Here is a 23738-nt window from a genome sequence, read left to right as displayed (position 1 = left end):
CAACTGCAACACCCATAGACACCTGAGAGCAGGAGGGGGGCAGATATAAGCAAAAGCCTGGGAAAGAGCCTGAGGGAAGCGTGCCAGGATCGTGGAAAGCTGTGCTGTGCCAAGATGTGCTGTGCCCAGAGAGTGGGCTGCTTACACTCCTTACACTCCTTAGTATAAGCTTGGATTTGACTTTTAAAAGGTACCCCCGTGGAATACACTGTACACTTACTGTTGTGTTTATGCATTGTGAATTTTATGTGCCAATCTATTTTGTCATGTTTGTGATCTTAATTTGCCAATTCAGTCTGCTTACCTTCTTAAAGGGTGGTGTGTGTAATTCTTGTGCATGTGCTGGGTGTTTCCAGACCAGGTATTCTGGTGGTGTCTAGACAGGAGCAGAGGACCCAAATTGATCAGTGGCTCCTGTGCTCATATACTGCTGTTGGGAACGCCACCTATTGACTCATCTCTATCACCCTGCATGCCAACAGTTTTAAAGGGCCCCAACGTAGCCGGCAGGAAGTTTATCATAGAGACTTACCGGGAGTTATTCTATCCTGAGGGCAGAATTGCGCTGCACAGGTTTATAGAATGCAAGATTCTTTTTGGCCTAGGCAAATAAGCTGGTCACTTTGCGAGGTAAGTTGAACTTTGCAACCTGGAAAGTGGAACCCCTCATGACAATCACAGCAGGTGTACAGACCTCAAAACTCAAGAGGTCTCCCTGATAGAATCCTGAGGAGGTATAAGAAGCTGAGTGGTTTAAACCTCCAGCATCTACTGAAACTGAAATATCTGTTCTATGTGGTCTGGCCCTTTAACTACCAGGCCATCCATAACCAGCTGATCGTCGGATTAATAACAAAGTCGATTTATTTAATTTCAGTGCTGGTGTCATAGAAAGAATGAATCCTAATGGCAAATAAAGGCCAAACAATCTTCTTCTGCCCATTTAAGGGACAGATGATGGAATGGAGAAAACAGCCACACAGAACATTTGGTAGAAATCCAAATCCAGTGCTGATCCCATTGGCAGGACATGAAGAATTAAATATTCTACGATGGATCGGATTTCTCCATTACACCTTCTCTGCCATTACCTCAGCACTGGGAAAATTTAGTGCATCTTAACCTTCACCTGGACTAACCGGGATCAGTGTAATATTTTTCAGTTTGCTTGGCACATTTCTGGGGCTATTTATCATTATCCTACAACAATCTCAGATCAGTTCTGGAATACAGAACATCATTCATTAAACTATACGTAGCGTAGGGCAGTGGCGGCTGGTGCTCAAAATCTTTGGGGGGGGGGGGGGGGCAAACGAAAAAAACAAAAAAAACAATTGCAGTCTCACTGTGCCCATCAATTGTCACCACTGTACCATGCCATCAAATGCAGCCACTGTGCCATGCCATCAAACGCAACCATTGTGCCATGCCTTCAAATGCAGTCACTGTGCCAAGCCATCAAATGCAGCCACTGTGCCATCAATTGTCACCACTGTGCCATGCCATCAAACGCAGCCACTGTGCCATCAATTGTCACCACTGTGCCATGCCATCAAATGCAGTCACTGTGCCATGCCATCAAACACAGCCACTGTGTCATCAATTGTCACCACTATGCCATGCCATCAATTGTCACCACTGTGCCCATCAATTGTTACCACTGTGCCATCAATTGTTACCACTGTGCCATCAATTGTTACCACTGTGCCATCAATTGTCTCCACTGTGCCAATCAATTGTCGCCACTGTGCCCCGCAATTGTCGCCACTGTGCCCCGCAATTGTCACCACTGTGCCCAGTAAAATGCTGCCACTGTGACCTGTATGTGCCATCAATTGTTACCACTGTGCCCAGCAATTGTAGCCACTGTGCGCCGCAATTGTCGCCACTGTGCCCAGTTAAATGCTGCCACTGTGACCTGTAAAATTCCCCCCCCCCTCCGCCTGGCACTACCTTTCTCGGGTCAGCCATCCTCCTTCCACGTCCCTCGATGCCTTCTCCCGCCCTCGATGAAGCTTCAGCCAATCAGGTTAGCGATAACCAGAACCGGTGAATCTGATTGGCTGAGACGCCTGTCAGTCTTATCCAAGGAACGCACCGCCGGTACGTCCCGAGGATAAGCATTCAGGAAGCCGACTACAGCCCGAGGGCTGTACTCGGAAAGCCTATCAGAGCCGCTGGCTCTGATAGGCACTTCCACTCAGCCAACCAGCTGCCGTTATTCAGACGGCCGGCGCTCAGCATCTGGCCATCTGAATAGTGGGCGGCAGCGGCGAAAATACATAGATTCATGCAATGCATGAATCTATGTATTTCAGTGGCTGTGCGAGAGCCAGAGGGGGCGGCGCTCCAGCGCCCTCTATGGACAAACCGCCACTGGCGTAGGGTGGTGGTGAGAAGATCTGTTCTTTAGATCAAGGATCTCCTAACTATGGCCCTTGGGGCACATCTGGCCAACTAGAAGATTTTATCCAGTCTGCAACCAGGGCCAGTGGTGAATCCCCAGACTGAGGATTAAACAGACGTAGGAGGCGCCGGACGTGGCGTAGATACCCGCAGATAATGCGGCTATCTATGCCCGGAAGTAAGAGCCAATACCAGTATTAAACAGGTATCTGCTCCCCCCCGAAAGGTGCCAAAGGTGACACCGGAGGCGGGAAGTGTTTGCGAAAAGCGGAAATTCCATTTTTGGGTGGAACTAAGCTTTAAGCACAATCCTAAAGGCAGGGAAGACATCCGGGGTCTAATAGAACCCTGATATTCCTATAAAGAGAACCTATCACCTGCCAAAACTATCACATATGGGGTTGCGTCAGCCCCCTTGTGGTTGCAATAAAGGTAAATGAAAAAAGTATTTAGAAATATAATTTACAGTAAACTTTAACAGGGACCCTGGCGCCACTTGCACACACGTGAATGCAAACATGTGCATAGGGAGTGCACATATATGTAAACAGCAATTGTGCCACACATGTTGGGTATCGCCACAAATGCCGGAATGAAAGCAATAATTCTAGGACCATCATTTATGGTTAACCCTAGACTGATGAGCTCTTAAGGCCAATTTCAGGTGCAATCGTTTTCGCCATTTTACTGGTGGTGCACATTTAGGGCTTGACATATTTGGTATCTAGTTACTTGACGCAACCTCATCTTTTATATTTTACAAAAGAATTGGGTATATTATTCTACGGCATTGTGTCCTCGCTGGTCAAAATGCTGCAGAATTTCCCCGGATTGAGGTCTCACTACTTCAACCAATGAGGCAGCAAGGCTGTAGAAACAGGTAAGTGGTTTTCAGTGTTTTTTTTTTGCCCTTGTGACCATCACTAGTGTGACACAAGCCTTACTTTGCTACAACCTTTACTCATAGTAAGCAGACCTGTCCATGTCTGATGCCTATTTACCTTTTGGATCAAGCTTGCAAACTGGAGGTTTGGAGAGTGGGAAATATTGAGCACGGTGCTGTATGCGTTCTCCCCTCGGTTCTCAAGTGTCACTTCCAGGGCCACTCGCCTTCTGCTTCCTTCAATGATGAATACTGAGTTGTCAAATGATCGAGTGAAGGTATTGCAGTCTGATGGGGTCCTCCGCAGAGAGCGCTGGCAGAACTCCCTGAGAGCAAAGATGGGCGGAAAAAGAAAATGTCAGCCATTTCAAAATATACTAAATCAACAATACCTGCCTGTGAAGGCTCTCACTTATCCAGGTCATATAGTAAAGCTAGTAGTAGTTGGTCACATTCAACTGGACTTGTTTTGTAAGGTTAAAGCCATTTATTAGCTTGCCCAAGCATCTTCTTCAGTTCTAATAAGTGTTAGGAAGATACCCCAACATTTATATTCACTCCCAAGACACCATAAACCTGGGGACGCCAAACTTTTCAGTTCATGGGCCATTCTGTATATTTTAAAAATATTTGTAGCGAGAAAACAATCAATTCCTCATCCGAGTTCCCCTTAGATCAGTGTCCCCATCACAGTCCTCCTTACATCATGGTCCCCAATAGAGTCCTCCTTATATCAGGGTTCAGGGCTTACAGTGTGGCTGGTGAAGCAGGACAGGAGCCAGGAGGCAGAGCAGGTCTAGGTGGAAGAAGTTCCATCAACCTGTGAATGTTGGGGCAAACACAGCTTTTTTTTTTAACAGCTTTTTTTTTTTTTTTTCTTTCTGCTAATTAAGGGGAGTGTTTAATTGTTAACAGGGGAGTGTCTAATTGTTAACAGGTGAGTATATAAGTGTCTGTAAAAACTCCATAAGAGCTGGCTCCTTGCTAAGATCTGGTGTGGAATTTCTGATCAGAAGTGGAATTTTTTGAATACAAGTGGAAGAGTTAAAAACCAGGAGTTTAAAACAAGAGTCAAGACAGGAGTCTTCTAAAACTGTAAGTATCATCTTAATCTTCATACAAGTAATTATATTGTAACTGGGAAATGAGTGCTAGCAGGGTTGAAGGTTTTGCTCAGTGCACAGCGTGTCACATGTATGCAAAATTGGTGCAACAGCTCCAAGATGGATACCGCTGTGACAGATGTGAGCAGGTTGCCCTTCTGGAAGCTCGTATTAGAGATCTGGAGGAGCAAGTTGCAACACTGGGTAGAAATGACAACCTTGAAAGGGGTCCTCTGCTCGCTGAGCAAGTGGTCAGTAAGGTTGATGTGGAGGGTGGAGGGGCAAGTCAGGATTATCAGATAGGGAGATGGGTTAATGCAGTTAGAGGGAGTGGAAGGGGCGTGAAGAAAGGGAAGGCCAGTCCTGTATTTGTGCATCAAAACAAATTTGCCAAGTTGGGTGATGATGTGGAGGTGGCAAACACAGAGGTGGCAGCCCTAGATGTTACTGCTACCCCTAACAGCCGGGAGAGCAACCCATCTAGTAGAGGTGGGGAGGGGAGTGCAGGTAGGCCTAGACAGTTGGTGGTAATAGGGGATTCTATAATCAGAAGGACTGATAGAATAATTTGTCGCCAGGATCGCTTCAACCGAATGGTTTGCTGTCTCCCTGGTGCCAGGGTTCGGCATGTGGTGGACCGGGTGGATAAATTACTGGGAGGGGCTGGGCATGACCCAGCTGTCTTGGTCCACGTTGGAACCAATGACAGTATACATGGAAGGTGGAGGCTCCTTAAGAATCAATTTAAAGAACTAGGCTGCAAGATGAAGGGAAGGACCTCCAAGGTGATATTCTCTGAAATATTGCCTGTGCCATGCGCAACACAGGAAAGGCAGGGGGAGATTAGAGAGCTGAATGCATGGCTAAAGACCTGGTGTAGGAAGGAGGGATTTGGGTTTCTAGAGCACTGGGCTGACTTTTCATTGGGGTGCAACCTATATGCTAAAGACGGTTTGCACTTGAATGGAAGGGGGTCTGCTGTGCTGGGGGAGAGGTTTATGGGAATGCTGGAGGAGTATTTAAACTAGGATTGAGGGGGAGGGTGAATTAGAATTACATCGAGCAGACAGGTCAGTTAGTGGTCAGACATTAATGGAGAGTGCCTGCCAGCATCCACAGCTACTCTATTTCTATTTTTATCTCGGTTCACTATATGATATATGCATGTGAAATGTATTTATATACTCATGTTTTTTCTCCATTATTGTAGCACATTTATAACAAAAAGCCCTTTGAAGAAGCGCCATATCTCAGCGCGAAACATGTCAGGCCACAGCGATTCCTTTGTCATCGTATAGACCTTCAATCTATGCAGTCTTCGGTCCTTCCTCAGGAACTTTTACAATCTATAAGTGGTTGGAGGTTCTTTGTTTGTCTTTATCAACAGTATATCTCAATAACCAGTTTAAATTCTTTTTATGTAATTATGTTTAATTACCAATTCCTGATGGTTCTCACTGAATACTGTAATGCTGTGTAATTTTGTTTTTGTGCAAATTCAATCATATGGAGATTTTCTTAAAGTGTTTAATAAATACCTTGTGTAATAAATATATTTTTTTAGCAAAAATTTCCCCCTGTTTGTGGTGACTACTATCTTTACCAGTTTACAGTGCCCTCAAAGTCCATGACTTGCCCCTAGGTCATTTTTTCCATTTTGAATATATTTAGGACGCGGCACACGTACTATGATCATGCATCCACATGCTCACTACATGTGAGGATACATCAAAATTTCTCTCCTTTCTGAATTAATGGAGAGTGGAATGGGGATAGATGGGGAAGGGTTATGGCAGGTGACAAGAAAGTTCCCATGTTGCAAACAGCCATTGGAAATAATAGTGCCATTTGTACTACTATAAATTATATGAAAAACACCAGAGAAAAATGTAACAATACATTTAAGTGTTTGTTCACCAATGCCAGAAGTCTGCCAAGCAAAACAGGTGAGCTGGAAGCTCTGGTGCATGAGGAGAGCTATGATGTAATCGGTATTGCTGAAACTTGGCTTCAATCCTCACATGACTGGGCTATTAATATTCCTGGCTATGCTCTCTTTCGGAAAGACAGGGTAAAAAGGAAAGGTGGAGGGGTCTGTCTCTATGTGAGAAGTGACCTTAAAGCAAGCGTGAAAGAGAACCTGGTTGATGGAGAGCGTGATGAGGCTGAAGCATTATGGGTGGAACTGCATACAGATGTGCGTAGTTCAAAATTAATCATTGGAGTTTGTTATAAACCACCCAATGTTAATGAGGAGGTGGAGACTCAGCTCCTTGCACAGATGGAAAAGGCTGCAAGGTCTGGGACGGTGATAATATTGGGGGATTTTAACTACCCAGAAATTGACTGGATTAATGGCACTTCTGGGACAGTTAAAGGACAAAAATTTAAAAACCTATTGCAGGACAATTTTATGGTGCAGTTTATTGAGGCCCCAACTAGGAATGATGCCCTGTTGGACCTGATAATCTCAAACCATGCAGAGCTTATTACTAATGTTCAGATAAAGGAACACCTGGGTAGCAGTGATCATAACATGATTTCATTTAATGTTAACTATAAGCAAGAAATACATACAGGAAATATTAAAACACTAAATTTTAAGAGAGCAAATTTTCCAAGGATGAGGGCTGCTCTCCAGGACTTGGACTGGGAGGGACTATTGGCACAGCTGAACACAGAACAGAAATGGGAATTCTTCAAAAAGACTGTGTGGAACCTCACTGCAAAGTATGTTCCCATGGGCAATAAGTTTAAAAGGCTAAAAATAAAACCTATGTGGCTCACGGTCAAAGTTAAAAAAGCTATAAACAATAAGAAAGTAGCTTTTAAAAAATATAAAAATGAAGGAACACTAGTGTTGTTTAAATGTTACAAAGAATATAACAGGATATGCAAAAAGGAAATCAAGGATGCAAAAATTCAAAATGAACGGCAGATTGCAAAAGATAGTAGGACAAACCCCAAAAAATTCTTTAAATATATTAATAGTAAAAAGGTGAATTCTGAGCATGTAGGCCCCTTACAAAATAATCTAGAGTGGGTGACTGGGGACAAAGAGAAGGCAAATTTATTAAATGTTTTCTTCAGCTCTGTGTATACAATGGAGCATGGGGGAGCTCATGTCCAAAATGGGGGTGGGAGTGACACAGCCTCAAATCCACAATGGCTCAAAGGTGATATGGTCCAGAAATATTTAGACAGAATAAAGGTGGATAAAGCACCTGGACCAGATGGCATCCACTCACGGATCCTAGGTGAGTTGAGCTCTGTCATTTCAAAGCCACTGTATCTAATATTTAGGGACTCATTAAAGACAGGATTGGCGCAGGGCCAATGTGGTGCCCATATTTAAAAAGGGAACAAAGTCTTTACCAAGTAACTATAGACCTGTTAGTTTAACTTCTATAGTTGGGAAGATACTGGAACGTTTAATAAAAGACCACATGGATGAGTTCTTGCTGGAAAAAAACTATTTAAGCAGCAGACAACATGGATTCATGAAAGACAGAAGTTGTCAGACAAACCTGATTTCCTTTTATCAAGAGGTAAGTAAAACCCTGGACAGAGGAGTGGCTGTGGACGTGATATATTTGGATTTTGCAAAAGCGTTCGATACAGTTCCGCACACACGGCTCATGTGTAAGGTAAGGTCTACAGGATTGGATATATCAGTTTGTAAATGGATAGAAAACTGGCTGAAAGACAGAATTCAGAGAGTCGTGGTTAATGATTCTTACTCTGAATGGTCCAAGGTTATCAGTGGTGTACCCCAAGGTTCAGTGCTGGGACCCTTACTTTTCAATATATTTATAAATGATATTGGGTCTGAGATCAAAAGTAACATTTCTGTCTTTGCAGATGACACCAAGCTATGCAGTGGAATAACGTCCTTGCAGGATGTCTCCAATTTACAAGCCGACCTCAATGCTCTGTCTAATTGGGCGACTGAGTGGCAGATGAGGTTTAATGTTGATAAATGTAAAGTTATGCACTTGGGGGCTAAGAATATGCATCATACATACTAGGGGGAGTACAACTGGGGGGATCTGTAGTGGAGAAGGATCTGGGGGTTTTAGTTGATCATAAGCTCAATAATGGCATGCAATGCCAAGCTGCGGTTTCCAAAGCGAGCAAAGTCCTTTCTTGTATTAAGAGAGGTATGGACTCCAGAGACAGAGATATAATTTTGCCCCTGTACAAATCATTAGTAAGACCTCATCTGGAATATGCAGTTCAGTTTTGGGCACCAGTTCTCAAAAAGGACATCAGGGAACTGGAGAAAGTGCAGAGAAGGGCAACCAAACTGATAAGAGGCATGGAGGAGCTCAGCTATGAGGAAAGATTAGAGGAACTGAATTTATTCACTCTTGAGAAGAGGAGAATTGGGGGGATATGATCACCATGTACAAATATATAAGAGGTCCATACAGTGAACTTGGTGTTGAGTTATTCACTTTACGGTCAACACTGAGGACAAGGGGGCACTCTTTACGTCTAGAGGAAAAGAGATTTCACCTCCAAATACGGAAATGTTTTTTCACAGTAAGAGCTGTGAAAATGTGGAACAGACTCCCTCCAGAGGTGGTTCTGGCCAGCTCAGTAGATTGCTTTAAGAAAGGCCTGGATTCTTTCCTAAATGTACAGAATATAACTGAGTACTAAGATTTGTAGGTAAAGTTGATCCGGGGTAAATCCGATTGCCTCTCGGAGGATCAGGAAGGAATTTTTTCCCCTGCTGTAGCAAATTGGATCTCATGCTCTGCTGGGGGGTTTTGCCTTCCTCTGGATCAACTGTGGGTATGGAGTTGGGTGTATGGGATTGTACTGTGTTTTTTATTTTGTTTTTTTGTTTTTTGTGGTTGAACTGGATGGACTTGTGTCTTTTTTCAACCTGACTAACTATGTCATTGGTTGCTAGGGTGCTGGTGGTCCTAGCAATGAAAGACAGAGCTAATAAAGCCACAGCAGGAAAAAACTTGAGATGAGACTGCAGGTGGGGGGGGGGGGGGGGCTGGGAAAGATGCAGACACCTTCTTCTGCTTACCTAAATGCTTTAGCTGTACACATTAAGGCAGGGCTGGACTGGGACAAAAATTTGGCCCTGGACTTCATCCAGACTGGCCCACTTTGACAGGACAGGACAACTCCCGCACCCCCCCTGGCCACCCAAGCTCCCTCTCCCCCTTCACTAGCCACTATCCATTGGCTAGTACTGGTACTCTTATAGGCAGTACCAGTGGGGAAGCTAGACATTATTTCACCCAGGGCAAAGAATCAGTTTGGTGCCCCCCTTATGGGACAAGATTAGGCAGAAGTGAGAAACTCCTAGGCCATAGCTGTTGAGTCAGCTGTCTGTCCCCCCCCCCCCATGCTCCTCTGTCGTCCCCCCTGCTCCTCTGGTCCTCCTCCTGCTTCTTTGTCCTCCCAGGTGAACGCTGCGGGGAGGAAGAGGAGGTGAGCGCTGCTGGAAGGGAGAGACAGAGGAGCGGAGGGGGGGGCGGCGGTCTGCTGTCACTGAATCCAGCCCACTGAGCCATCGGCCCACCGGGACACTCCCTGTAGTCCCAATGGCCAGTCCATCCCTGCATTAAGGATATGTCACTGACCCTAGATGTGGGCTGGGTGTGGCCTGCAGGCTGTTGTTTACAGACCCCTAAAATTAATTAAATCACCATGGAAATGTGTACAATCACATCTATGTATGTGCAATCACACGCTGTACCAGCAGATGATCTACCTTCCCTGTTGAACCAGTCATTCTGAGAAAGCTAGGGGAGAGTTAAACAAGACACTGTTTCTCTGCGCCAATGTAGCAGGAGCTGCCAGCAGTCAGCTGAATGTAAATGGAGATGAATAGTGTTAAATAAACAGGAGGGAAACGACACAGAGATTTTCACTGTATTGTTAATTTAAGAACAAGAACATCCATTTTGTATATAGATTGAGCTGTGAGCAGCATGCTCCTCCCCTCCCATCTCAAGGTTTTAGTTTTGCAGATATATCTGCTGACATATGAAATGTGACATTATTCTGTTTGCTGGTTTTTAATAACATCTCACAGCCAGGGCTTTTTTTCCTCAAACAATAGGTGCTGGAACTCAACCATGACCCCCCCCCCAAACTCCTCCCCACACACACCCTCCAAATCACATCAAAAAGTGTAGAGCTGTCACTTGTAAACACAGAAACTGGACTTCTGTGTTTACAAGTGATTATGGTGAGCAGGAAACCAAAGGGTCTGAGCCAGGAGGTGGTGGAACGGAGTTCCACCTGAAAAAAAGCCCTGCTCATACCACCCCCTATCTTATCTTCTGTATAAAAGAGAATGTAATAATAAAACTTTTGAGAACAGATGTTTTAAACACACAGTTGGGTCCTGATCTATTCAATGCAACTGTATATTTCATTTTTTTGTGATCAATCAACTAGAACAGGTTGATTCTACAACTCTCACATCTTCCATCTTGTTTTCGGAATATCAACATCTAGACATTTTATGGTGACCGAATTAAAGTATGGATATAAAATGTTGGGGTATCTTATTGACATGCATTGGATCTAAAGAAGTGGCTAAAGCCCTGTACACACGACCGGGATAAAGTCCGCCAGGAATCCCGACGGGAAAACCGAGAGCCTGCTCTGTAAGTTTCCCCGTGTACACACGACCGGGATTCCCGTCGGCATTAAAGTCCGCCAGGAATCCCGACGGGAAAACCGAGAACCTGCTCGGTAAGTTTGCCCGTGTACACACGACCGGGATTCCCGTCGGCATTAAAGTCCGCCAGGAATCCCGACGGGAAAACCGAGAACCTGCTCGGTAAGTTTCACCGTGCACACACGACCGGGATTCCCATCGGCATAAAGTCCGCCAGGAATCCCGACGGGAAAACCGAGAACCTGCTCGGTAAGTTTCCCTGTGTACACACGACCGGGATTCCCGTCGGCATAAAGTCCGCCAGGAATCCCGACGGGAAAACCGAGAACCTGCTCGGTAAGTTTCCATGTGTACATACGACCGGGATTCCCGTTGGCATAAAGTCCGCCAGGAATCCCGACGGGAAAACCGAGAACATGCTCGGTAAGTTTCCCCGTGTACACACGACCGGGATTCCCCTCAGCATAAAGTCCGCCAGGAATCCCGACGGGAAAACCGAGAACCTGCTCGGTAAGTTTCCCCGTGTACACACGACCGGGATTCCCGTCGGCATAAAGTCCGCCAGGAATCCCGACGGGAAAACGGAGAACCTGCTCGGTAAGTTTCCCAGTGTACACACGACCGGGATTCCCATCTGTATAAAGTCCGCCAGGAATCCCGACAGGAAAACCGAAAACCTGCTCAGTAAGTTTCCCCGTGTACACACGACCGGGATTCCCGTCGGCATAAAGTCCGCCAGGAATCCCGACGGGAAAACCGAGAACCTGCTCGGTAAGTTTCCCCGTGTACACACGACCGGGATTCCTGTCGGCATAAAGTCCGCCAGGAATCCCGACGGGAAAACCGAGAACCTGCTCGGTAAGTTTCCACGTGTACACACGACCGGGATTCCCGTCGGTAAAAAGTCCGCCAGTAATCCCGACAGGAAAACCGAGAACCTGCTCGGTTAGTTTCTCCGTGTACACACGACCGGGATTCCCGTCGGCATAAAGTCCGCCAGGAATCCCGACGGGAAAACCGAGAACCTGCTCGGTAAGTTTCCCTGTGTACACACGACCGGGATTCCCGTCGGTATAAAGTCCGCCAGGAATCTCGACGGAAAACCGAGAACCTGCTCGGTAAGTTTCCCAGTGTACACACCACCGGGATTCCCGTCGGTATAAAGTCCGCCAGGAATCCCGACGGGAAAACCGAGAACCTGCTCGATAAGTTTCCCTGTGTACACACGACCGGGATTCCCGTCGGCATAAAGTCCGCCAGGAATCCCGACGGGAAAACCGAGAACCTGCTCGGTAAGTTTCCCCGTGTACACACGACCGGGATTCCCGTCGGTATAAAGTCCTCCAGGAATCCCGACAGGAAAACCGAGGACCTGCTCGGTAAGTTTCCCCGTGTACACACGACCGGGATTCCCGTCGGCATAAAGTCCACCAGGAATCCCGACGGGAAAACCGAGAACCTGCTCGGTAAGTTTCCCCGTGTACACACGACCGGGATTCCCGTCGGCATAAAGTCCGCCAGGAATCCCGACGGGAAAACCGAGAACCTGCTCGGTAAGTTTCCCCGTGTACACACGACCGGGATTCCCGTCGGTATAAAGTCCGCCAGGAATCCCGACGGGAAAACCGAGGATGGATCTTGATATCTGGAGTGAAGTTAGTCCTATCAGTTATGACATATTTGGAACGCGGTTGTATTATTTTGTATCTCTTGACAGGTTGTGAAATTGTACCAAGATGGAGTTTATATTAAAATCAAACACATCGGATTATTAGGATCTCCTCAGACAGGAAACCCATAGCTTCAAATAGAAACGTGTGCAATAAAATGAAACGAATACCCTACACTATAAAACTGAAAGCATGTCAACATTAATCTGTCACATGTGAGGCCAGCTCCAAGCTCTGTGCATCGAAACGCGATGGTGTTGAAATGTCTTTTACTTTTCAGTTCCGTGCAGCTGTTATCCTTTTAATCAGCGGTGGAAAAAATCAGGAATTTTGGCACATAGACAATACATGGAGACGAGCTTCTTGACAATGCAAATCGGAGACATCTACAGACTATTGTATTCACTTAGCATTGGGAATTTCACTTAGCTTTGTAAGGTGAAGGCGTGTGTCGATCACCCCATACAAGCAAAAATCCATTGCTTTATATTTCCCTTGCACATGATTGGGAATTTTGGTGTTTAAAGTGAACACAACCTTATTTATTATGTAGCGCCCCCTTACTTTCAGTATGGGCGTTACGCTAAAGTTAGTGGGAGAATGGGAGAGTTATTTTGCTCCTATTTCTAATTTGTTAAATTTGGGCTGCTGTCATTCCTGAACTGTCCTGTGGGTCAGTCTGCGCTCCAGGGGTGCCGATCCCACCCCTGGGCGACAGTTGGCGCTAGAGGGGTTCTGGCAGAGCCACTTTTCCCCAGCAGCCAATTAGAGGAGTTTTCCCTAGCAGGCATGCTGGGGGAGAGTATATCTGTGGCAGACGCCATTGTCTTTGGTTCTTCTCCGCGGGTTCCAGGTTCCAGGTGCGCCACCCACCTTTAGGGTGTGCGACCCCAACGGACCCCGGGGACATGGCCTACCAGGCCGGGGTCACATACTATGCAGAGCTCCATGTTGCTGAGAGGGGGCCCAGCAAGACTTGCTGGGTCCCCATCTTTATTGAAAAGGTCCCCAGCTGTGTGCTGTGCGGTGGAGGGTGGGCTCAAGGAAAACCCGGAGGCAGGTTATCCGAGGGGCTTGAACGAACCATCCGGGATCCGGTGACCGGGGTGTTGACAGGTACACTTCAACTGTCACCCGGTGACCCTAATCTAATCTACTGGGAGGATTTGATCAATCCATTTAGCTCATCCAAGTACTAGGCCTGTGGCAGAGGTCCGTAGAGCCAGGTCTGTGGCAGAGACCTGTTCCTCCCAGCAACCATAAAGTGGCACTCCGGCTGCCAGGCTCGTGGCAGGAGTCTGTCCGGGGGCACTTCGCCATCCCCGTCGGTAGCTATTGTGGAACCAGAAGTACGGGATCCTGAGATAATCTCAGTGTCGTCCACCTTGACTCTCCCCTCGGCTGCCTCGCCGCCTCGCTCATTGGAGGTAAGCCCTGTGGACGACGCGGACCAAGAAGGTGACCCGTCCAGCGTGACCAGCTCAACTGAAGTGACTGGTACCCAGGCCGAAATCACATTGGAGACAACCACTTCCACAGCGGTCTCCGTGTGGTTTGCCTCTCTAGGAGCAAGACCTGCTCCAGCCTCCCGCAGCCGCAGTTGAGGCCTACTTGTTCAGCGCTCCTCGCCTGACTGGCCGGGGAACCCTACAGCAGCCAAACCCTGCGGTTACTCGCCAGCGGAGGAGTTGCAATTATCAGACTTTGACCCCTTATCGGATGATCTCTTGACCGATAATGGCGACCTTCCCGACTACCTCTTCGAGCCTCGGTTCCCTGAGTCACGGGGCTATGGAGGGTCCCGTGCCTTCCACAGGACTCGGAGGAGGAAGAAGCGCTCTGGCCAGAGCGCACCATCGTGTGGGTCCCAGCAGCCGTCCTTGGATGTCCCGTGTCTAACCTGGGGAGTCGGTGAGTTAAATGTCATTGCTGTTACGCTCACCACCCCTGTGCCCCTTGTTGCTCCCATGTTGAAGAGGGCACCGGACGCAATAGTGCTGCCGGGACGTGGTGACCCACATAATTTGCCAAGTTTGTCCAAGTTACAGCGCCTGGTGGTCCAGCGGGTTACTGCTCGCCACGGGTACGAATACCCGTATGTGCCGCCTGAACTCCTGTACCAGATTGACCGGGAGAGAGAGAGATGGTGCCGTGATGCCGTTTGGGGCCGCTTGAATGTCCCTAAGAAAGAGCGAGAGACACCCTATGCCATTGTTTGTGTGGGGAAATGTTTTGAAGATTGCCTCAGAGCCTGGAGTTGGGGCTGTCATATCTACAGTGATCGGGTCGTGCTGAAGTCGCCTGGGAGAGAGGATCAGGTGTTTTCAACCACCACGACCACAGCCGATGGCACCGTCATTATCCTGCCAGATCCTCGCTTTTATAAGTAGGCCAGATGACAGTTTGCCTGACTTACTTACTTTTCCAGAAGTTTTGGACAAGGTTTACCCCGTTCAAGTTGTGTTTAGTCCAAGTTTCCCTTTTCCCCCTGGCCTCTCCGGATCAACATCAGAACTGCTGGGTCCCCATCTTTATTGAAGAGATCCCCAGCTGTGTGCTGTGCGGTGGAGGGTCAGCTCAAGGAAAACCCGGAGGCAGGTTACCCGAGGGGCTTGAACGAACCATCAGGGATCCGGTGACCGGGACACTGACAGGTACACTTCAACTGCCACCCGGTGTCCCTAACCTAATCTACTGGGAGGATTCGCTCAATCTATTTAGCTCATCCAAGTACTAGGCCTGTGACAGAGGTCCATAGAGCCAGGTCTGTGGCAGAGACCTGTTCCTCCCAGCAACCATAAAGTGGCACTCCGGCTGCCAGGCTCGTGGCAGGAGTCTGTCCGGGGGCACTTCGCCCACTCTGGCTAGAGTGGCGACGAACTGCGTCTACTACTACTGAGAGCAGGATTGCTCTTTTCATATCCAGGCCTGATACTGCAAAGTTCTCTCGCTTCATCAACCTTTTCTATTTACCTCATGTTGATGTTGGTCGTGTTGGGCCGGGAAATAAAGCATTCGGAAAATCTCAGTAGCTGATTGGACAATCGTTTACTACTCTACTCACTACAATCATCCTAGACAACGAAAAGGGGTAACTTAATACGCCGATCCCAAAACAACCAGCGGCTCCTGAGGGGGTAGCGCTACAATTAAAGGGGTTGTAAAGGTAACATTTTTTCCCCTAAATAGCTTCCTTTCCCTTAGTGCAGTCGTCCTCCACTTACCTCATCCTTAAATTTTGCTTTTAAATGTCCTTATTTCTTCTGAGAAATCCTCACTTCCTGATCTTCTGTCTTCTGTCCTTCTGACAAAAGTCCTACGCTTTGTCCGATGGAAATCCGATTGTGTGTACGAGGCTTTAGTCTCCCCTACTAGGGTGCTTATGCTCCGCCCACATGCTTTCTGGTGTGTCAGTTCCCTATGCCTCTTTGGTCCCCGATTGGCCTTATCTGTATAGTCCAAGGTGCATTGTACCCAGGCCATCTCAAGGCTTCATCTTTAGTAGTTAGGAGCTCAGAAAGTTTTTGGTGCGCTGCCCAATACTGTCTTTGTTTTCAATCCTAGTGCTGGTATTTAACTTTTTACGAGGGAAAGAATGTGCCCTACTTACAATTTTCCACCGTCCCGATATTTGTAAATTACCAAACTGTGAGAAGAGCAGACGGCCCGAGTTACGTGCCACCACCAGACTCGGAGATCGGGGGGGGGGGGGGAACGAGTGGACGTTTCTGTTTAGACAACTTTACTTTATTACTTTCAGAACTACCGAGCAATCCAGAGCAGATGTTTAATTCGGCTACCAATGTGTTCTGGAAAAGGGGGGGGGAGATTTTCCAGTTCAAATGACAATTTATTCTTCAATTTTAAAGATTGTTTTTATGAGTCTCGGCAGAATTTTAGTTTTTTTTCCCTCGGGTCCCTCGAGCTCTTTTCGGTGCCCCTTTAACTAATGTGCTGTCTTCTGAGAACCTTCGTGTATGATCATCCAGACATTCAAGGTAAGTAACACTATACGCGGTTCAGACGCTTCTGTGTATTGTTAGCGTGCCGAGGGGATGATGGAAACGTTGGCATTACAGAGACATGTGCTTTCAATAAATACTCCACCTCATTAGAGGAAGGGCTCAGACAATCTGCACTAGATGATCCAACGGGGTGAGGAGAACAGACAGGCAACTCGATGACTCTTTGGACGTTTATATGGATGGTATTAGGCCTCGTACACACGACAGAGTTTCTCGGCAGAATTCAGCGAGAAACTCGGTCAGAGCCGGATTCTGCCGAGAAACTCTGTCGTCATTACACTTTCGGCCCGATGGAGCCGCCGAGGAACTCGTCGAGAAAATAGAGAACATGTTCTCTATTTCCTCGTTGTTCTATGGCCTCGTACACACGGCCGAGGAACTCGACGTGCCAAACACGTCGAGTTCCTCGGCGAGTTCAGCCCTGAAGCCGCCGAGGAGCTCGGCGGGCCGAGTTCTCCCATAGAACAACGAGAAAATAGAGAACATGTTCTCTATTTTCTCGACGAGTTCCTCGGCGGCTCCATCGGGCCGAAAGTGTACACACGACAGAGTTTCTCGGCAGAATCCGGCTCTGACCGAGTTTCTCGCTGAATTCTGCCGAGAAACTCTGTCGTGTGTACGAGGCCTATGGGAGAACTCGGCCCGCCGAGCTCCTCGGCGGCTTCAGGGCTGAACTCGCCGAGGAACTCGATGTGTTTGGCACGTCGAGTTCCTCGGCCGTGTGTACGAGGCCTTATAGTCAATAAACAAGAGAATATAATTATCACCTGACTGTATATAAAAGTGAGATTATATATATATATATATATATATATATATATATATATATATATATATATATATATATAGATAGATATACAGGGTTTTTTTCAGGGGGAACTTGGTGAACTCAGTGCCACCACCTTTGGCTCAGACCATTTGGTGCCTGCTCAGTTACAGCTCTGCACTGTGTGTAACCCAGTGGGCGGCTGGTGCTCAAATTTTTTTTGGGGGGGAGCAAACAAACTGAAAAATTCTGGAAAAAAAACCTTTAATTGCAGCCACTGTACCAAACGCAGGCACTGTGCCCATCAAACACAGCCACTGTGCCCCATGTGCTGCTATTGTGCCCCAAGTGCTGCCACTGTGTCCCATGTGCTGCCACTGTGCCCCAAATAATGCCACTGTGCCCCATGTGCTGCCATTGTGCCCCAAGTGCTGCCATTGTGCCCCAAGTGCTGCCACTGTGCCTCAAGTGCTGCCACCGTGGCCCATGTGCTGCCACTGTGCCTCATGTGCTGCCACTGTGCCTCATGTGCCCCAAATATTGCCACTGTGCCCCATGTGCTGCCACTGTGCCCCAAAAATTGCCACTGTGCCCCATGTGCTGCCACTGTGCCTCAAGCGCTGCCACTGTGCCCCATGTGCTGCCATCGTGCCCCAAATATTGCCACTGTGCCCCATGTGCTGCCACTGTGCCCCAAATATTGCCACGTGTCCCAAGTGCCGACACTGTGCCTAAGTGCTGCCACTGTGCCCCAAATGCTGCCACTGTGCCCCAAGTGCTGCCACTGTGGCCCATGTGCTGCCACTGTGGCCCATGTGCTGCCACTGTCCCCCAAAAATTGCCACTGTGCCCCAAATGCTGCCACTGTGCCCCAAATATTGCCACTGTGCCCCAAAAATTGCCACTGTGCCCCATGTGCTGCCACTGTGCCTCAAGTGCTGCCACTGTGCCCCATGTGCTGCCACTGTGCCCCCCGTCATCTGACAAGCACTCACCTTGTCTTGGGTGGGCAGCGGGTGACGGCAGCAGGCGGCGAGTGGTGTCCAGGTGTCCTCCATCTTCCCCGATTCTAATTTCTTCTCCCGCCCGTGAGATTATATATATATATATATATATATATATATATATATATATATATATATATATATATATATATATATATATATATATATATATATATATATATATATATATATATAGAGATAGATATACAGGGTTTTTTTCAGGGGGAACTTGGTGGAACTCAGTGCCACCACCTTTGGCTCAGACCATTTGGTGCCTGCTCAGTTACAGCTCTGCACTGTGTGTAACCCAGTGGGCGGCTGGTGCTCAAATTTTTTTTGGGGGGAGCAAACAAACTGAAAAATTCTGGAAAAAAAACCTTTAATTGCAGCCACTGTACCAAACGCAGGCACTGTGCCCATCAAACACAGCCACTGTGCCCCATGTGCTGCTATTGTGCCCCAAGTGCTGCCACTGTGTCCCATGTGCTGCCACTGTGCCCCAAATAATGCCACTGTGCCCCATGTGCTGCCATTGTGCCCCAAGTGCTGCCATTGTGCCCCAAGTGCTGCCACTGTGCCTCAAGTGCTGCCACCGTGGCCCATGTGCTGCCACTGTGCCTCATGTGCTGCCACTGTGCCTCATGTGCCCCAAATATTGCCACTGTGCCCCATGTGCTGCCACTGTGCCCCAAAAATTGCCACTGTGCCTCAAGCGCTGCCACTGTGCCCCATGTGCTGCCATCGTGCCCCAAATATTGCCACTGTGCCCCATGTGCTGCCACTGTGCCCCAAATATTGCCACGTGTCCCAAGTGCCGACACTGTGCCTAAGTGCTGCCACTGTGCCCCAAATGCTGCCACTGTGCCCCAAGTGCTGCCACTGTGGCCCATGTGCTGCCACTGTGGCCCATGTGCTGCCACTGTCCCCCAAAAATTGCCACTGTGCCCCAAATGCTGCCACTGTGCCCCAAATATTGCCACTGTGCCCCAAAAATTGCCACTGTGCCCCATGTGCTGCCACTGTGCCTCAAGTGCTGCCACTGTGCCCCATGTGCTGCCACTGTGCCCCCCGTCATCTGACAAGCACTCACCTTGTCTTGGGTGGGCAGCGGGTGACGGCAGCAGGCGGCGAGTGGTGTCCAGGTGTCCTCCATCTTCCCCGATTCTAATTTCTTCTCCCGCCCGCTCCTCCTCTCGTCCTGTGCTGTAATGTGATTGGACACCTAATATGCGTCCAATCACAGCGCCTGTCACTTCAGCCAATCAGGTGATGGATAACACAGACCCGGTGCACCTGATTGGCTGAGAGGAGCATGGAGGACCCCGCTGCCCCACCGAGGCAATGTAAGTGCCGGGCGGGGGATACACACTGGCAGCATTTGATGGGCACAGTAGCGGCAATTGATGGGCACACTGGCAGCAATTGATGGGCACAGTAGCGGCAATTGATGAGCACACTGGCAGAAATTGATGAGCACAGTAACGGCAATTGATGGGCACACTGGCAGCAATTGGTTGGCACAGTGTCAGCAATTGGTGTGCACACTGCCAGCAATTGATGGGCGCAGTAGCAGCAATTGGTGGGCACACTGGAAGCAATTGATGGGCACAGTAGTGGCAATTGATGGGCACACTGGGAGCAGTTGATGGGCACAGTAGTGGCAATTGATGGGCACACGGGCAGAAATTTATGGGCACAGTGGCAGCAATTGATGGGCATACTTGCAGGAATTGATGGGCACAGTGTCAGTAATTGATGAGCACAGTAGCGTCAATTGATGGGCACACTGGCAGCAATTGGTGGGCACAGTGTCAGCAATTGATGTGCACACTGTCAGCAATTGATGGGCACAGTAGTGGCAATTGATGGCACACTGGCAGCAATTGATGGGCACAGTAGTGGCAATTAATGGGCACACTGGCAGCAGTTTATGGGCACAGTAGCAGCAATTGATGGGCACCCTGGCAGCAATTGGTGAGCACACTGGCGGCAATTGATGGGCACACTGCCAACAATTGATGGGCACAGTAGCGGCAATTGATGAGCACAGTGGCAGCAATTGATGGGCACAGTAGTGGCAATTGATGGGCACAGTAGTGGCAATTGATGGGCACACTGGCAGCAGTTGATAGGCACAGTAGGAGCAATTGATGGCCACAGTAGTGGCAATTGATGGCACAGTGGCTGCGTTTGGGCACAGTGGCTGCGTTTGGGCACAGTGGCTGCGCTTGATGGGCACAGTGGCTGCTCTTGATGGGCACAGCGGCTGCGTAGGTCACAGCCTACCCATTTCAAACAAGATAACATGGAGAGAATACATTATATGAAGGGGCCGTATGGAATTCTATGAAGCTCCAATGACTTCCTTCCAACCCTCGGTGCGCTGAGCTTTAATAGAGAAGACGCTTTTCCTCGCACATGTTCCTAATGAATACCAGAGAGACATGACATCAGTAAATATTGTGTACAGAGGGTTATACTGTCCACTCCTCATTCCATACACGTGGACCTGCAGACGGCGCAGACTTACGCATACATGTACATTGCAGTCGGGATATCGTGCTTCACATCCAAGTGGAGGTCGGGGACGCAGCGCTCATCCTGGTTACACCCATTCCAGAATGGAACCTGAACCAAAAAAGATGCGTCATCAACATTTGGTGTAAATAAAAACCGCACAGCTTCGTATTCCTCACACAGGACTAACATCTCTCTATTTCTAGGAGGAGAATAACCCCCCCCCCCCCAAAGAAGAAATCAATTCCGGATCAAGACCAGGTGGCCTTAAACTGGTTGTAAACCCTTCCATATACCCAGTGATGTGACTGGCCTCAGGAAGAGAGACGAAACCAATCCTCCTACATAAGTTATACCTCGTTCCTACATCAGCGTAAATCACTTCTGAAAAGTTTTCCTGACACCAAGAGAAAAAAGGTGACGGGAGGGATCTCCAGCACACAGCCGGTGATTGACAGCTTCGGCTCTGTTCCTGTGTGCTTTGTGTTTCAGCAAGGAATTACGCCGGCGTATCTATAGATACGCCGCGTAAATTCAAAGCTGCGCCGGCGTATCTTCTTTCTGTATTCAGAAAGCTAGATACGCCGACATTAGCCTAAGATCCGACTGGCGTAATTCTCTTACGCCGTCGTATCTTAGGGTGCATTCTCACGCTGGCCGCTAGGTGGCGCTTCCGTCGTTTTCGGCGTAGAGTATGCAAATGACCTAGTTACGCCGATTCACAAACGTACGTGCGCCCGGCGGTAGTTTTTTACGTCGTTTGCGTAAGGGTTTTACGGCGTAACATTGCTCCTGCTATTAGGTGGCGCAGCCAATGTTAAGTATGGACGTCGTTCCCGCTTCGAAATTAAAAATTTTTACGTCGTTGGCGTAAGCCGTTCGCGAATAGGGCTGGACGTAATTTAAGTTTTCACGTCGAAAGCAATGACGATTTGCCTCGGAATTTCGAGCATGCGCACTGGGATTCTTTCACGAACGGCGAATGCGCCGTTCGTAAAAAAAACGTAAAAAAACGCGGGGTCACCATAATTAAAATAAAACACGCCCCCCCTCATCATCTTTTGAATTACGCGCGCTTACGCCGGCCCCATTTACTCTACGCCGCCGTAAGTTACGAGGCAAGTGCTTTGTGAATACAGCACTTGCCTCTCAAACTTACGGCGGCGCAGCGTAAATACGATACGCTGCGCCGCCGTAAGAAGGGGCGCAGCTACGTGAATCTAGCCCTATAAGTACTAAACACATTTTTTTCCTTTGTTTATTTTTTATTTTTTTTGTATTGTCACTGCTGTGGAGAAAACCGCATCTGCCATGATTAAGCAACACTTCATAAAGGAAAGGGGGGGGGGGGGTTACATTTCGTAAGAAAATAATCGGTTGCAGAGACTGCGGTATAGATTGACATTTTTTGCACATAATAATGTGGATTAGTCGGGTCGCCATATAATGAAAGCAATAAATGCATAGCTAAGCATTAAAAAAAAAAAAAAAAAAGTAACCATTGGAATATTCGTATTGGGTTCACAGAAATGAAAATCTAGTTCTATGGAACAAAAATGCAACAACATCGAAAAATACTGAAAATTCAATTTTAACCACTTAAGCCCCGGACCAATATGCTGCCTAAAGACCCAAGGGGTTTTTACAGTTCGGGACTGCGTCGCTTTAACAGACAATTGCGCGGTCGTGCGACGTGGCTCCCAAACAAAATTGGCGTCCTTTTTTCCCCACAAATAGAGATTTCTTTTGGTGGTATTTGATCACCTCTGCGGTTTTTATTTTTTGCGCTATAAACAAAAATAGAGCGACAATTTTGAAAAAAATTCAATAATTTTTACTTTTTGCTGTAATAAATATCCCCCAAAAACATATATAATTTTTTTTCCCCCTCAGTTTAGGCCGATACGTATTCTTCTACCTATTTTTGGTAAAAAAAATCGCAATAATCGTTTATCGGTTGGTTTGCGCAAAATTTATAGCGTTTACAAAATAGGGGATAGTTTTATTGCATTTTTATTTTTTTTATTTTTTTTACTACTAATGGCGGCGATCATCGATTTTTTTCGTGACTGCGACATTATGGCGGACACTTCGGACAATTTTGACACATTTTTGGGACCATTGGCATTTTCACAGCAAAAAATGCATTTAAATTGCATTGTTTATTGTGAAAATGACAGTTGCAGTTTGGGAGTTAACCACAGGGGGCGCTGTAGGAGTTAGGGTTCACCTAGTGTGTGTTTACTAGTGTAGGGGGGTGTGGCTGTAGAACTGACATCATCGATCGAGTCTCCCTATATAAGGGATGACTCAATCGATGCGCCGCCACAGTGAAGCACAGGGAAGCCATGTTTACATACAGCTCTCCCCGTTCTTCAGCTCCGGGGAGCGATCGCGACAGGGCGGATATAAACGAATAGCCGTGCAGTTGTCCCGGATCGCTCCCCGAGGCTTACTGACCGCCGCATGTAGCGGGGGGTTCCCGATCGGACCCCCCACCCACGTCAAGCAGAGCACGTACAGGTACGTTGATGTGCCTGTCCGTGCCATTCTGCTGACGTATATCTACATGAGGAGGTCGGCAAGTGGTTAAAGGGAAAAATAACACAATTATCCTGGATCTCAGGGCCACCAATCAGAATTCAAAAGTCAACACAGTGTTAAAACGTTCCTAAACCCCCAAAAAAACTAAAATTTAACACACTG

General features: G+C 47.7%; 1 protein-coding gene across 12 annotated transcripts in view; it reads right to left on the bottom strand.

Annotated features, from left to right (window-relative positions):
• ITGA11 (integrin subunit alpha 11) overlaps window positions 1-23738 on the bottom strand; it is a 303932-nt gene that overhangs the window by 53915 nt on the left and 226279 nt on the right. For all 12 annotated transcript variants that reach the window (XR_005747817.1, XR_005747814.1, XR_005747815.1 and 9 more), the window contains 2 exons: window positions 21058-21143; window positions 3408-3615 (listed from right to left, as the gene is read on the bottom strand). Coding sequence is in view for 1 of the 12 variants with exons in the window: in XM_040342234.1 (XP_040198168.1) it covers window positions 3408-3615; window positions 21058-21143 (294 nt within the window). In the remaining 11 variants the exon portion in view is untranslated. The remainder of the gene's footprint in view (window positions 1-3407; window positions 3616-21057; window positions 21144-23738) is intronic.

This window comes from Rana temporaria, chromosome 3 (assembly GCF_905171775.1).
Source record: "Rana temporaria chromosome 3, aRanTem1.1, whole genome shotgun sequence".
In the NCBI taxonomy this organism is placed as follows: Eukaryota; Metazoa; Chordata; class Amphibia; order Anura; family Ranidae; genus Rana; species Rana temporaria.
The sequence above is the reverse complement of the archived record's forward strand: the minus strand, read 5'-3'. Positions and strand labels throughout refer to the sequence as shown.